General features: G+C 43.0%; 1 protein-coding gene across 17 annotated transcripts in view; it reads right to left on the bottom strand.

Annotated features, from left to right (window-relative positions):
* Positions 1–242: 242 nt before the first annotated feature.
* The window catches only part of nfixb (nuclear factor I/Xb), a 170,193-nt gene continuing 154,853 nt past the window's right edge, over positions 243–15,582 (bottom strand). For 8 of the 17 annotated variants that reach the window (XM_083931450.1, XM_083931453.1, XM_083931440.1 and 5 more), the window contains 3 exons: positions 14,885–15,078; positions 10,925–11,016; positions 243–6,685 (listed from right to left, as the gene is read on the bottom strand). In XM_083931450.1, coding sequence (XP_083787576.1) covers positions 10,945–11,016; positions 14,885–15,078 — 266 coding nt within the window. In that variant the 3' untranslated portion in view covers positions 243–6,685; positions 10,925–10,944. Of the gene's footprint in view, positions 6,686–10,924; positions 11,017–12,945; positions 13,094–14,884; positions 15,079–15,582 lie in introns of all 17 variants that reach the window. The other 9 variants (XM_083931451.1, XM_083931454.1, XM_083931442.1 and 6 more) reach the window with 2 other exon arrangements.

Below are 15,582 nucleotides of genomic sequence, written 5' to 3'. Positions count from 1 at the left end.
GAAAGTCATTGTCAAACCTGTCAAAAAAACTTAAAAATATTAATTTAGACTAATTTTATACATTTTTTAATGAAAAAGCAATACTTTCATTCTGTACCACACAAAACATATCAGTCTGTAGTACATCAGAACAAATATTTGTAATATCTTACGTAATATTGTACGTTTTTGTTTTCACACAGGACTTGTCCTTGTCCAGGACACGGCTAAATGACAGTAATAACCACAGGCGACAGGTAGGATACAGTCAAGAACATCCTTTTATTCAATCAAGTAAAGGGGTTGCTCTTTTCAAACTGCTTTTTATTATTATTATGGAAAAGAAACTGTAATTAACACATGCATTTCACCATGGGCTCTGGGGGGGTGCGTCTGAGGATGGGACGCTGCTCTGAGGGAGGGGGAGGAGCACTCATGGCGGGAGGGAGGCTACAGGGCCAAGGCGAGGGGTGAGGTCGGCAGGGGGGGGGGTGCTCAGTCTACACTAAACACGGCCCAGCATCCTACAAAACGGGTAAAAATCAAACAAAAAATAAAATAAAAAGAACGGCGGACGGTTCGGCCACGGGGTCCAACTGGGCTCTTTGAACGGTGCGGGGGCAGAAACTGTAGACACCCTCCCTCAACACACACACACACACACACATACACACACTCTGCCCTGTGCGACCTGTTAGTCTCTGATATGGCTTCTTAACTGTGGCATTTTCACTTGTCAAAGGCTTGATTGATAATACTGCTGCTGGCTTCATTTACTTGATGATGAAAAATAAAAAGTTGCATATATGTAATTATTCTTATTTTTTCTGGCAGGACAAAAATATCTGTAATCACCTGATTCTGCTGGTGGAATTTCACGGTGCTTTTCTACAAGTCACCCACTAGTTTCGTACAGCTTTTGGAACCACATCACTTTGGTCAACGTGTCAGTCCAACACTGCGGTTTAGAAAGGCGATGAATCAATGCGTAACATCTCTCATGATTGTGCTAAACTGGAGCCTCTCAGTCTCCACGCTGTGGAACGTCCGCTTATAAGGTGCTTCAAGGAAAAGTTATTTTCCTTTAAAAAAGAAAAAAAGAAAAAGCTGGTCTCATTCAACCACTAGAAAGATGCATAATTGAAGGTCTCAACGCAGCATCTTCCTGCCGCCTAAGATATGCAGTAACAAAAAAAAAAGAAAATCCTAATTCGATTATATATATAAAAAAAAATAGATAGTAAAGGGATCAGAAACTAATATGCCTATCCTAGCAGTCCTACTGCTCAGCTCCCTCGCTCAAGACCAAAACCAAAAGTTCCCCCGAGTGCTTTTCTCCCTCCACCAGGGGTCCATGTGTCACTGGCTCCCAGGGGGAAGGTTTTCTTTGCCCCGCTGCGACCCCCGTCCTCAGCACAGCCCAGAGCCCCGTGGTGTAACTTGTTCACTTACATTAGCTGTTGAATGGAGAAGCTGAAGAAGATGGGTATGGTAATACAATGTGAAGCGTACAGACAAGAATAACATGTGAGCTAACTGCATTCTGCTCAGACAAAAAAAAAAAATCTTTGCGTGTTCTTTTTTTTTTTTTTTTTTTAAACCCCGCCGTTCAGAGAAAGGGAGAAAAGGAAGGGGAGGGTTACGCGGCTACAGACTACTCCAGTGTCCAAGATAGACAGAAGACAAGATACAGAGGAAGAGAAGCAAGACAGAAAATATCTTTTTTTGTGGATTTTTTTATGCTTTTCTTAATTATTCAACAATAAAAAGAGGAACTAAATCACACCAATTTCCTTTAGTACTATGTATACTGCTTTAAAAAGCTCCAAGAAGAGGAAGAGAAAGATATAGAAGTATGAAGGAGGGGACGTTTTTTTTTTCTTTCGAGATGGGCACTCAGGATTACAAGATGGAATCTGTGAACAAAAGGCACTTTTTAGGGACAACCTTTAAGATGCTCTGAGTCTATAACACTACATCACCAAACGAATATTTATAATCATTTACAGTGGGGGTGGGGGGTGGGGGAGAGGGGGGCGGGGGAGAGGGGGTTCACTTGAATTGATGACGGCACCCCTCTGACCGGACAGAGGCTGCTCATTCCCTCTCCCTGAACCAACTAGACGTTTACACCAGAAACCAAACCAGATCTCATCGTCCCTGTTTCTTTGTGCATCTCCCAAATCGGGGAAGATCTTGTCCGTGTCCCACACCAGCATCACTTGTGTTGGATGCGAGATACAGTTTCTGTTCCTCTGCTACGGTGTCAAGGTTGGGGGGGAAAAATGCCTTTTGTCACAACAACCTTTTCATACAATGAACCCCTCCCCCCTCGGTAAATACAAAAAGAGAAATAGAATAATGCATGTTTTCCTAAAATTTGCTTTTATGATAACACTTAATTTCGTTTATTATTATTTATGTATAATAGAGATTGAATGTACTTTATTCTTTACGAAAGCACCAGGTTTTTATAGTGATATATATTTTATGAGTTGCAAAATTGTTCCTTCAGCCCTCCCGCATTTTGAAAAACAAATCATTAGAAATGAAGTTTTTTTTCTTTAAAACAAGTGATAAAAGGGAAAAAAAACAACAAAAGGGAAATTCAAAACAATTTCCCAAAACTTACTTACAAAGACTGGGATATTTTTCTCGCTGCCCTCGTATTTAGAGTCCCGGAGCGCGTGGACTTGAAAAACAAACCAAAAAAAAAAACGATGAGGGTTTTCCCTCTTTTCTCGTGACACCCTCAAACAATCGCTAACGAACAAACACAATTCCTCTACCAAGGCATTGCACATGGCTCAATCAACATACATCATTTAGTTTCAAGAACAATACTTCCCATCAAAACAAGAAAGAAAACAACAAAACCTAATCTGTTCTTTTTTTTGTTATCCTCAACTACATTATCATCACTGTCTATGAATCTATTGTTGTGTTGCCATGGATTTCACTTGACGTCCTTTAGAGTGAGTTTAGAAACTGGTACTTTAGCTCTCATCAGCGGGTTTTGAGATGCATCCTATGACTGTGCGATGTACGCCATGCTTCAAAAAATAACTAGACTGCCACAGAGCTTATCTTGCAAATAAAAAAATGTATATATCTATAAATATATATGTGTATTATATATAAAGATGCTTGTGATTATCTAGTGAGCTGTCATCGTTTTCCCCCCTCTCCTGACATAGATTTTTCACCATTCACTATAGCTTATATGTGAGAAAAAGAACCTGAATTCATGTTTGACAAATTGCATAATGGGAATACAGAGGCACTTCCATAGATTAGAAAAGAAATCACTTTAGCCATCGTTAACGTCTTCCTCAGCAGAGCTACTTCTCTCTACGAAGCTGATGAGATGCTCGCCCTTCGGTTGGCCAACTAGGTTGTGTTTCCCTACAGTGAAGAACATGGCCAGGCAGTCCAGTTATTTTGTGAGGTTGGATGGGTGGTTGAAACTTTGAATAGGAAACTAACTGAATCAGTCAGAATATATGGGCTAATGATACAAATCGATTAAAAGCATAAAGGCCTCCTCAGATTGTCTATTTTTTAAGACTTCCCTTTGAATTCTGTCGGGCACGGGAGAGGTGTTTGCGTTTAGAGTGAGTGGTCTTCATACGTCTGTGTGTTTAACAAGTGGCGATCTGTGCTCTACAAGTGTGTTTCCATCCCAGTGATACATCCGCTGATTTGGAAGGGGTGGTCAATCAACACACAAAGTTGGCTGGTATGATTGTTTTAGTGCAGGTTTGATCTTTAAGGGCTCATCCATTCACAATAGCTAGGGGGAGTGCTGATGTGTGTGTTTGTGTGTGTGTGTGTGTGTGTGTGTGATGGGGGGGGGGTTACCATAGCAACCAATATCCTTTACCTGATCCTGTGCACCAAAACACATGTGTGATCCTCCTACTCCTAGCCTTAGAGGCCCTCGTTCCCTCAAACAGCCAGATATGTCACATATTCATTTTGCTCCACAGTGTGGCTCCCTCTGCTCTTGGAGCAGCGGCCCGTCTGGGAGTGTAAACAACAGGGTAAACTTTAGGGAGACAGAAAGAAGAGAAGAAGAGCTTCTCTCTTTTACTCTGGGTCCCATTTTCAGCAACCTTCCCTCCTTGGTTCTGTTTCTACCACTCATATAGCTCATATACCAGCTGGACCTGGGCCAAATAGTAGATGGGGCTTTCCCCAGAAAATAAGGTTCCTGTGATTGTCAAAATTCTGCATCGTGTGGTCTTCCAGTACAGAATGTGGCAAATCGGTTTGTCTGGCACTGAGAACAAACAAACCAATTCGGCATTATGAATAAAAGATGCTTATCCCCATTTTTAGAGTAAGAGTAAGACAATGAGATGGATACCAATCTCATGTCTATCTGTTACAGATGGAACTATCACAAGCAGCCTGTTAGCTTAGCGTAGCACAATTCAGGGAAACAGGGAAACAACTAGCCTGGCTCTGTCCAAAGGTAACAAAATCTGTCTACCAGGAAAAAAAAGGAACCACGACAGGAAAATCTGGCAAGATAATCTTTCGAACCATCCAAAAATCGATTGGGGCTTTGCAGACGAGTGTCAGGTCCAAAACCGCCTTGGTTCTCAGGTGTGGCCGATAGTGAGGTGCAGTTTGCAGTTTTGTCTGCAGGCACTGCAATTAATCCCGTCAATCGGGTGGATGGGTTGATATAAAATCATTACAGAAAATATTAATTCCTTCTATAAATGTAGCAGAGAAGCTTCATGTTTAGTTCTGCTTCCTCTGTCAAGTTTATAACTACAGACTTTAGTTTGGCTCCTTAAAACACATACTTTGCACAGAGCACTCTGTGGAGCAGACCTCTGCTGTTGGAGATGAACAATTGACGTTCACATGAACAGATGAACGATGTTTGACTTCCTTCAGTGGCTCTATTGCACGGAGCACTCTGCGAAGGGGACGTCTGCTGCTACGCAGAGCAAAAAACACTCTTACAGGGACTGGTACAGGGGGAGTAGAGTGTCCGTGCAGGTGGAGGTCTCTGGAGTGTGGATTATTTAAGCGTGCACGCGGATTTGGAGGGCGTCACAGCCGAAGATTCATGTCTAGTGGCTGGCATGAGGCTGGGTTCAGTTGCAAAGGGCTCCAGCAGAGCCATGCTAGCTGTTTCCCTGTTTCCATCCTTTATGTTAGGCTAAGCTAACCAGCTTCTTGTGGTAGATTTATGTTTCATGTACAGACCTGAGAGAAGTATGGATCTTCTCATCTGACCCTCAGTAAAAAAGCAAATAAGCGTATCTCCTAGAATGGCCAATGTTGTCCGGATTTTTTTTGCACGTACTATTTGATCCAGGTCAGCTAACCACCCTGTCTACACCGCTTCAACATCCCACTTCTTACTGTGTTTCTCTATAAGGTGCTGTCATTCAAATACAAAACAGTTATAAAATAGTACAAATCCAAAAGGAATAAATTCAAATAAGAGAACACACAAGAGATAACAAAATCATTCATCTACATTACAATAGGGCAAAGGGGGAACCAATAGCTGCTGTCTATAGTCGTGAGAACTGTCAGTAATGATGTACACACACTGATTTGGAGTGTGTGTGTGTGTGTGTGTTTGTGTGTGTGTGTGTCTGTGAGAGATGTTTGGATATCTGATTTACTGGGCTTACTGTGTGCATATCAAATGATAATATGAAGACACAACACCACCACCTACACTGAATACTACAACCGAAAAAGGTTTGACCGTGACGACTGCGTGTGTTTTCAATTGTACACACATGCTGTGGTCACGGCACAGATTGTGTGTGTGAGTGTGTGTTGTGCGGGGAGATGTGAGAATGAGCGGAGGCCAATGATTTGTCGAACTGAACGGTGGGGCTCGAGGACACGTGAAGGCTGCTTGTACCTCGGTTATTCCTCTTTGAAACTCCTAATAGGCAAGGCTGGTTTACCTCCCATGCCTTGCAGGTAAATAGTGCACATCGTTAAGATTAGTGTTAATTGATTCAGCTTCTAGTGCAACCCTTAATCAAGATATGTTTTGGCATGGTCTCTCTCTAGTTAGTAGTAAGGGAACAGGGGACTTTGTGTGGTCATTGAGAGGAAGAGAAACATTGGTGGTTCTGATTTAGTTTTGGGTGATGACAGACATCACAGGAGCATGGACTGCAGCTTTCATTGGAAACCAAATAAGTGTCTTGGCTTTAATCAGGCTGTGGATTCATTGCGGGTGTAGCAAATGTTACATCTGTGTCGTGGAAACCTGATTTTTTTGTTGGACAGTTGATTTTCATAGCCATTCATTAAACAATGGGTCCTCACAAAGTAGGAGAAGTTGACCGCTTTTCTCTCCTCAGGGTCCTCCTGCATGGCTGCTGGGGTTGGTGGTTTCAGGAGAAAACCGCCCGCTGCTGGCATCTTCTTGTCCTTCCTTTCATCTTTCCATCTATCCATCTGTTGCTTGAAACGGGTCCTCCCTCCGACTGGATAAATGAGTCCAGAGTTCCTCTAAAAGTGTCATGCTGCTGTCATTTCCTGCATTGCTTGGTTATATTTTGTATCAGGTGAGACGTACTGTCAGGGCCGGTCGGTGGGTTGGTTGGACGACAATTATTATCCCATGGGTTGTTTCTCTGTTTTTCTATTTCTGATTGTAAAGAAAGAATTCTAGTTGCTGGTTTGGACACAGATCTTGTCAGAGGAACCAAGACTGGAAAAGACAAAAGGGGAAGAGGGGTCATTAGATCAAGTCAGTATTGAGGCAGCAGAATGCGTGTGAATGTGCATACACAAGTGGTGAACAAAATAACAAAAGAAAAAACCAACATACAATACAATTGAATCATCTGCAATATGATCATTCTGGTGACCAGCAGTTTGAGCGCTTCTATGGCTTGGATGGACATGACAAATAACAAAGATGATCCATTGACTGGCCACTTTATTATATACTACTTTGTATATTATAGGTACACCGATATAAACCATAATATTATATCTATGGGTACACCTCTACAAACTCATGCAATCCAACAACCCTGCAATGTATTCTGCTGTAAAGCTGCAGTCGGCAAGTCTGGCAGATCGAGTTGACTCAGTCAAATTTTGAATGTTTACAACTCCTCCCCCTCAACCTCCCATCGAGTGCTCGTCAGTGCGTGTGCACCAGATTCCTGTGAACACGCCCGTGTCTTCTCTCATCCATAAACAGCATGGAGTACACGCTACATGGAGGTAGGTTGGCTAACTTACTCATAGATAGCAACTGCTAACGTAATTTAGCGTGTGCCATGCGTGAGGGGGTGGGGGCATGTGCACCAATTGTGACCTGCATTGAGTGGACAGGATGATACAGACGCGGTGGATTTTTCCAAAACAAACAACAGGCTCTATGCGCACGTAGAGGCAGCATTTTTTTTCTAAAACAGGAGGATTTATGTTGTTCTATCAGAGCAGAGTGTGGGCTCCAGTGAATCAAACAAATGGTGCCAACAAAGAATTTAATTATTGAGGTTGTAGTGGATGGTGTTGTTGTACTGGACTGCTTTATATTGAAAAGTGTTTCTAATTTTATTCACCCATAAACACACAAGAGGAAGTAAGAATGTAACCAATCTCTGAACACATCGGCCATCGGTCTGATGATGAATTAGCCTCTGGGGGCAGCAGCTAATATTTCAGGCTTTCCGGTGTAGCCAGCAGATATCCAGGCCTTGACTTCCTCTTCTGAGCGGAGGTTATTGTTTACAGTCTGATAAGCAAAGTTGAGAATGAAGTTGGGGAGTGGAGAGACGAAAAGCTAATAAAAAGCTAAATCATCATCAGCGGATAGCTGATGGGTAGCTGCATTTCAGCCAGTGTGTTTGGACTCTCAACCTCTCCACATAGACTGTTTACCAAAGCCTGCTCAAACATGATTGGGCGATACTGCTATGACTACAAACACAAACAAGATTGCTTCCTCTACACAGATCTTGTACCGTTGCCTACAGATTCTACATTCACATGCAGAATCTGTTTATAGAGATAAGGATATTAGAAACTCATTTCAATATAATTCAAACAGGTGTATCCAATAAAGTGGCGAGTGTATCTGGCACTAAAAAATAAAACAAAAGTGAGCTGGACTCATCTTTCGGGGAGCATGTCTGTACAAAATGTATTGAATAGTTGCTGAGATGTTTATGTGGTCCCTGTCTATTAAGCTTTAAAACCCACTGCCGTCAAAGTGGTGGACAGAGCGACCAACCTCACAAGGATTACTAATAAGATGGGGTGACAAGGGAATATGTCAAAAATGACGATGACAGATGCAACGTACTGAAACAGTTGTACTGTAAGGTGTCCCTGTTATTTTGTCCCTAAAAATTACTCTGTACACTGTGTTGACTTTTGGCAACTAGAGGTTCCTACAGTTCAGTGACACTTCATTCCATTTCTGGAGTGAATTACAGTTTGTCTTGGATTTGGCCAACCAGTGAATGGATACTAATGGCCAACAGCAGCAGTGGGATAGCAGTCTGGCTCTCCCTGTCACTTGCACCATCTTCACGTTGGGTTTCTCCCACTCAGCGTGAGCAGGGATCAGAAATGGGTCAACGTCGCTGTTGTTGGCTGCCCTGCTTGGCCTGCAGGATCTGGCACTGTGCGCCAACATTCTAGAAGTCAAGCCTTGGAAACTACTCTGAGCCTCCAGGGAGGCAGCCTTTTGTTTTGTTTGACTCGAACAGGTCGCATGAATACCCCCCTTCTGCCTCCTGCCCTTCTCAGCTACCCTACTCCCCTGGGCACTGTCCCAGCAGGCCTTGGGCATTGTAACTTCTCCCTTCTTAGTTACTCTCCCTCTCTCTCCTTCTGTGTATGCTCTTACAACACACACACACACACACACACACACACACACACACACACACACACACACACACACACACACACACACACACACACACACACACACACACACAATCTATCTATCTCCTGTGAACACTGCCACTAAATCCTTGGCAGCAGACAGTGACCGCCCTTCTTTTCTTTCCTGCCCCCCACCCTAACCCCCTCTGAAGCAACCCCTTCTCAAATTCAAGATCAACTTGCTATGACATCATGTCTGGTTGCCGGGGGTAACGAGACGGCCGGGACGTGACTTCTGTAAGGGCCGAAACTCTGTTGATGCGTTCCCTCCATCTCCCTCTTGTCCTGCCCCGTTTGTATCTTGTTTCTTTCTCCCCTGCCTGCACTCTTTCACATCCGTCACTAGAGGGCACATGGAGCCCAATGTTGTCAGTGTGAGAGGCTCTGCAGCCTGTCCTGTACTCACCACATACACTCTTCTGACATGTTCTTTGTCTTGTAATCCATCATTTCTTTTAGTGGATCATCAATCTTTGTGTGTCATTTTCTGAGAGGCACATGCAAACTATTCCAGCTGCGTGTTTTGGTTCTGCCTTAAATCGTAAAACTGTGCTTTAGACATGATGTCCCACTCGGTACTGAACATCAATGATTAAGAAAAACATAAGAAGACCGGCTACTATTTACTAATATAATGAACTACTCAGTATAAAAAATAGACTTTACCATGTTGTTATTTCATGTTGACTATGTATTTATTGAATTACCAGAAAACATTGTGATATATACTCATATAGAGATATGAAATGACCTATATTGGGATAGAGGTCTTTGTCCACATTGCCCAGCACTAGTGTAGGTCCTGGGCTTCTTAGCTCATATGAAGAGAAGCCTTAATGCCGCTGCATGTGATATTTGAGACAATCGTCTGCTTCCAACTTTGGGACAGTTTGGGGAAGACCTTGTCCTGTTTCAAAATGAAAATGTCCCTGTGGAACTCTGACTGCGAGTCAGGCATTAACGTTTAAAACCAGGGCCCAACCTCACTATAATGCTCTTGCGGCTGAACAGGAGCAAACCCCTGCGGCCAAGTTCTGAAATCTATTGGAACGCCTGAAACCAGAAGAGTGGAGGCTGTTATGGCAGCATGTTGCCCATGGCCATGCCTATGAATTTGGAACGAGATGTACGGCAATCACATATGAATGTCGGGTATCCACCTACTTTAGTAGTGTATTAAGTTGTGTAGAACATTCCATGGTGAAAAAATGGATTTATTCAGAGTGGAGGCACATGAGTAACAAAGAAGGCAGCAGGATTAAGAATGGGAAGAAAAAACTGACAGAGTAAAAAGCGGTGGAGCAAAAGGAGATTAAGACTGGAGTGAGAAAGAGAGGAAAGGGAATGATGGGTGGAGGGGCAGAAAGGATCAGGAATAGGAGAAATTTAAATGGAGAAAAATAAGAGAACGGCGGGCAGAGAAACGAGGGAGGGGATCAGCACAGCAGTTTCAGATGGTTTCCATGTGTTCAGAGCAGAGCTGAGCTGGCTCCAGGTGGGTGTGGTTGGACACTAATGAGAAAAGTACTGGTCGTAATGGAGGAGTCATATGAACGAGGCGCACAGCGATGAAGGGAAGGAACGGAGTAGGTGGAGGAGGGAGAAAGTACAAGGCGGAGACAAAGAAAATGAATAAGAATGAGGAAGGAGAGCGGAGCAGGACTGAGCTGGATAGGGAAGGAGAGAAGGCAAGAAGAGGGAAAGGAGAGGGAGTGAAAAAGGCAACGAGGGAGAAGGCCTGCTGCCTGAAGGGTAGGCTCCATATGTGCCAAATAAACAGTGGAGCACATATGGTAAACCGCACACGTACAGTAAAATACAGATGTACAAATGCACACATTGATGTGTGTGCTGTGGGATGGTGTGAGAGGAGAGATGGAGGAAACCCAGCAGCAGCAGGTTTCAGGGAGTGAGGGAATAAGAAATATTTTGGCGCCTATCCACACAGTTAATACGTTTCCTGAGTTTGACCAGTAATCACAGTCCAAACAGACGAGTTTCCTCCTCACTGTACACACACACATACACACACTCCTACCTGTGTCTGCTGCGGGATGTTCAGAAAGTTGTTGTCCCGTGATCCGATGCCGACAAACCTGTTGGGAGCTGTGGCGCCTGGCGTGGAGTATGCTACAGAAACAGAAGAGACACAAAGACGTCAGTGCATACACAAAGAAAGCTACTCAACACAATACCTATATTCTGGGAAATATGCGTATGCACTTTCTTACCGAAAAATCAGAGGGGAAGACTACCACTCTAATGTCTGTGTGGTAAATGAAAAGCTATCTTGAGTTTAGCTTTGCACAGAGAGTAAAACAGGGAAATAGCTAGCCTGGCTCGGCCAGAAGGGAACAAATCTGCTTCCCAGCACCTCGAAAGCTTATTATGTTTTATTATGTCATATTTGTTTAATCTGTACAAAAAACAAAGTATAAAAATGACAAGACTCAAGGAAGTGACGCACCTGGCCAAGAAATAGCCTGACACATAACCCTGATAACACCACGATGTGTTGATGTTACACATTTAGGTTTTTATACAGATGAAAAAAAAAACAAGATATAAAGTGTTAATTAGTGAGGTTTAGTGCTGGTAGGTGGATTTTGTTATCTTAACAGAGCCAGTTAGCGGTTTCTCCCCTGCTTCCAGTCTTTATGCTATGCTAAGCTAAGCTAAGCGGCTGCTGGCTGTAGCTTCATATTTATCATATGCACTTGCCAAGAAAAGTTAACTATTCAAACTATGTTCTTAACATGTAATAGCATAAAGTAAACCTACTGGATCGCAGTTGTTAAATTACATAAATTCAGATAAACTAATTCAGTACTACAGAAAGTACTGCTATATTTCATTGAGGTCAACAAAACTCCACAGAGAAGTCTGCCAAAATCGGGCATGCAAACTTAGATCTCCCTGAGTGATTAAACCCTGTTGATAAGCTCAGATGGAAGTGATTGAGCACACCAAAATCCTGACATCGAGGATCAGTCAGAGACATTTAAAACCCACTGGCATCAAAGCCTCTGACAAATTTAGGGCAGTTTGAGGTACCCTACAGACTCCAGCGTTTGAATCTCACTGAGGGATTCAGGATGCAGTGTGCAGACTTGTGCATATGTGTTGGTGTGGAGGAAAGGAAGGAAGGACGAGAAGGACAGAGACAGAGAGAAAGATCATTTGGAGATTTATGTGCATGGACATATATACAGCATACATCCATGTGTTTCTAAGAATCGGAATAACATACATAAGACATAAAAGACTTTGAGACACTGACTGGGGAAACGCAAACACTAAATTTGAAGGAAAGCTAAAAACAAAAAAAAAGTAAAGTGCTCCATCCAGTGCCCCTCCTATCACAGATGAGGAAGACAAATAAAGCCCCACGGTTGGACTGACACCCCTTCACCTTATAATCACACCGTATTCTGCTTAACCATCACCACAAAAAAAGGAATACAAAAATCCTACCAAGACGCTAAAATCAGCTCAACCAAAATCAAGAATGAATACATTTTTACATCAATGTCCTAATTTCCTACTGGAATGTTTTGGAGTCCATATAATTAACTGCCCTAAATCTGTGCTCTTCACAAGGAAGAATCAATTAATAATCTAAATCTTCTCAAGTTGGATTTTTTTGACAAGGTTTGCTAATGAGTCCATCAGGGAAAGAAAGGCGGATTTAACAGAAGAACTGGGTTGGTGATCCAGCTTCCACACCAGGCAACGCAGAATGGGCTCAACATGTAGAGCGGACTGATGGGGCCTAATACAGAACCATGATGAGCACCACAGGAGTCCATTATGAAAGACATGTCTAACCAGACCTCTGGCGGCCTTGATCTACTCTCAGCTCCACAGTATATCCTGTGCTGGCTTCCATGGACTTCCAAGGGTTAAAGGAGGTGACATGTTGGATACACAGGAACAATGATGGCACGAAGTTGGAGGAAGAACAATGGCAGGGGTCTTTTCACTGGAGAGGGTTGGGATTTTCAAATTTTTTTGTTTGTTGGTTTGGTTTTTGAGAACGGTCTCTGCGGGGTCACTTACACGGAGATGCGGGCGAGGAGAGTCCGCCGTCAGGGGGCGTGCTGTTGGGTTTAGAGTCGGGCATAGGGAGGGGCACTGGGCGGGCCACTGGGGGAGGTGGAGGCAGCAAGAAGGAGCCTGGCATTTTGCTCTGGCCGCTCCCGTTTGGCTGCAGACAACACAAATAGGGTCAGGAGGGCGACATGCGACAATCCGCAGACACGGAATGAAAAGAGGACGCAGCTTGGGAGGCCAGGTCCAAAAAAATATCCATGACGGGGGGTGGGGGGTGTGGGGGAGGCGATGGTGGAAGGAGGGAGAGGTGGTAGTGAGAAACAATAACCAAAGGAATGATGTATACGGACGGCATCTTTAATGGAGGTGTGAAAAATAATAATCACCACAGGGTTTGATAAGAGTGGAAGCTGGAGACTGAGGTGAGAGGTTCCACAGGGGTGGTCCGTGGTGGGTGGAGGAGGTGTGAAGGAGGGAAGTGAGCAAATTATTGACTGGGTTTGTCCAGAGAATGGCAAGAAATAAAAACCATGGGATAATACTCGTCTACACAAGCACAACACCAACGATACCAGCACCAAACAACCAAACTCCAACTAAAATCGTAACGGCTAGAGATGAAAACAGAAACACGATGACACAACACAGGACGGGAATGCTTGACTGAAGTGTGCTGTGACTGATTCACTTTCGTGCTGATGGTTGTAACTTCTGAGGGGTTGGGTGGAGCAAAAAAATTAAAATAAAAAAAAGGGGGAGGAGGGGGAACATCAGGGTCTGAAACAGCAAACGGCAAAATGACATCGACAAGACAATACAAAGATCTGTAGACCAACTGAATGAACAGATGTCTAATGTATTCATCTGCGTGGCCGTGGAGTGTATTTCTGTGCATTTCTCTATATTTTATGAAGACATATGACACCATATCGTGAGCTGTGGTAAGAGGAAATTCATATAATTATAGTAATATTGCATTGTAAAGCCATTCAAACATGTGCTGAACACAGTTTTAGATATATAGAGTGAGCCATCTGACAATTTCATAAACGGAAGCAAAAACAGGCCAGCAACTATCAATAAGACATTTTGAAATTTAATTACATATAGCATTGAAATATTTTACTTCAGAATCTATCCGTCTGAGTTTTTGTGGTTTAAATTACCCTATATGAAAAATTTTAGATGGTACTTTCAAGTTAAACAATCCAAAAATCTGATTTTGATAAAGTTTAAAAATTCAGAAAACATGACAAAAAGCATACGGTTTTCAAAAAAACCCAATGAAGTTGCTCAAATTCAGTTTAGTCCAATTCTGATCTAAAAAAACAAAACACATGAAAAAAAAAATCAGGTTGCTTGAATAAGATTTCCATTCACACACACACAAGCACACACACACACACACACACACACACACACACACACACACACACACACACACACACACACACACACACACACACACACACACACACACACACACACACACACACACACACACACACACACACACACACACACACACACACACACACACACACACACACACCAAAATTCATATTTCAAAATGATGACTACCAAGGCTCAATCAGGGCTGCATAAGATCGATAAGACCTAACTGTCCTATCAAGCTACGTCCAGTCACATCATTCACAGACAGATGGTTTTCCAAGCAAAATATTTCAATGCTATTATATTTTGTGGTATTTTTTAAGAACAAGTATTAAGTAGTTGTTAAATTTTACAATTCAGTTAAATTAGATGTATTATTGTTATTATACATTTGCTGCTTCCATACACACATTTTTCCATTAATACTTTATTTTTCTACATTCAGTGGTGTGCAATACAATTGCAAGCTAGGTACAAGTTTTGACAGTTTTTGTATAAAGGTTTTTAGTTTGAAAGTAATAGTGTCTCCTTCTCTGGTGCCAAACCTTACCTGTCCGGCGGACTGCCCTGAGCCATCGGCACAGACAAACTGCACAAATTCCTTCAGGGGGTCTTGTCCAGGGTGGTGGTGGTAGCGGATGGTTGGGTGGGTGAAGTAGGGGCTAGACTGCTGGATGATGGAGGGAGACGGGAAGTGCAAGGCCGAGGCTGAGGCACGGGGACTCCCTGCCAACAGAGACATTTCTATTAGAGGAACACAAGTGGAGAAAGATGTAGAGAGCGAGAGAACACACGGGCCACTGAATTCCCACAAAATCTTACAGATGGCAGAGATGTGTTGAGTGATTAAAGAATGATAGCAACAACACCACATCACAACTGGAAACAGTGAAGTATAAATCAGGTTTTTAAAATGTCCTACATGAAAGGAATGTTGTTTTTCCAAGAAAAGCTGATTTCAAGTTAATAGCTATTATGGGCATTGTTCATAATGTTTTATGATCACTCCAATAAATCTATACTATGGAGATTTACACACACACACACACACACACACACACACACACACACACACACACACACACACACACACACACACACACACACACACACACACACACACACACACACACACACACACACACACACACACACACACACACACACACACACACACTGCATTCATGTGTGCACGGATGCAAGTCAACACCATTCAGACTTGTACACATGTAGACACAGCACACACCT

Source organism: Echiichthys vipera (assembly GCF_963691815.1).
Source record: "Echiichthys vipera genome assembly, chromosome: 17".
In the NCBI taxonomy this organism is placed as follows: domain Eukaryota; kingdom Metazoa; phylum Chordata; class Actinopteri; order Perciformes; family Trachinidae; genus Echiichthys; species Echiichthys vipera.
Note: the sequence above shows the minus strand (reverse complement) of the source record. Positions and strands in the feature narration are given on the sequence as shown.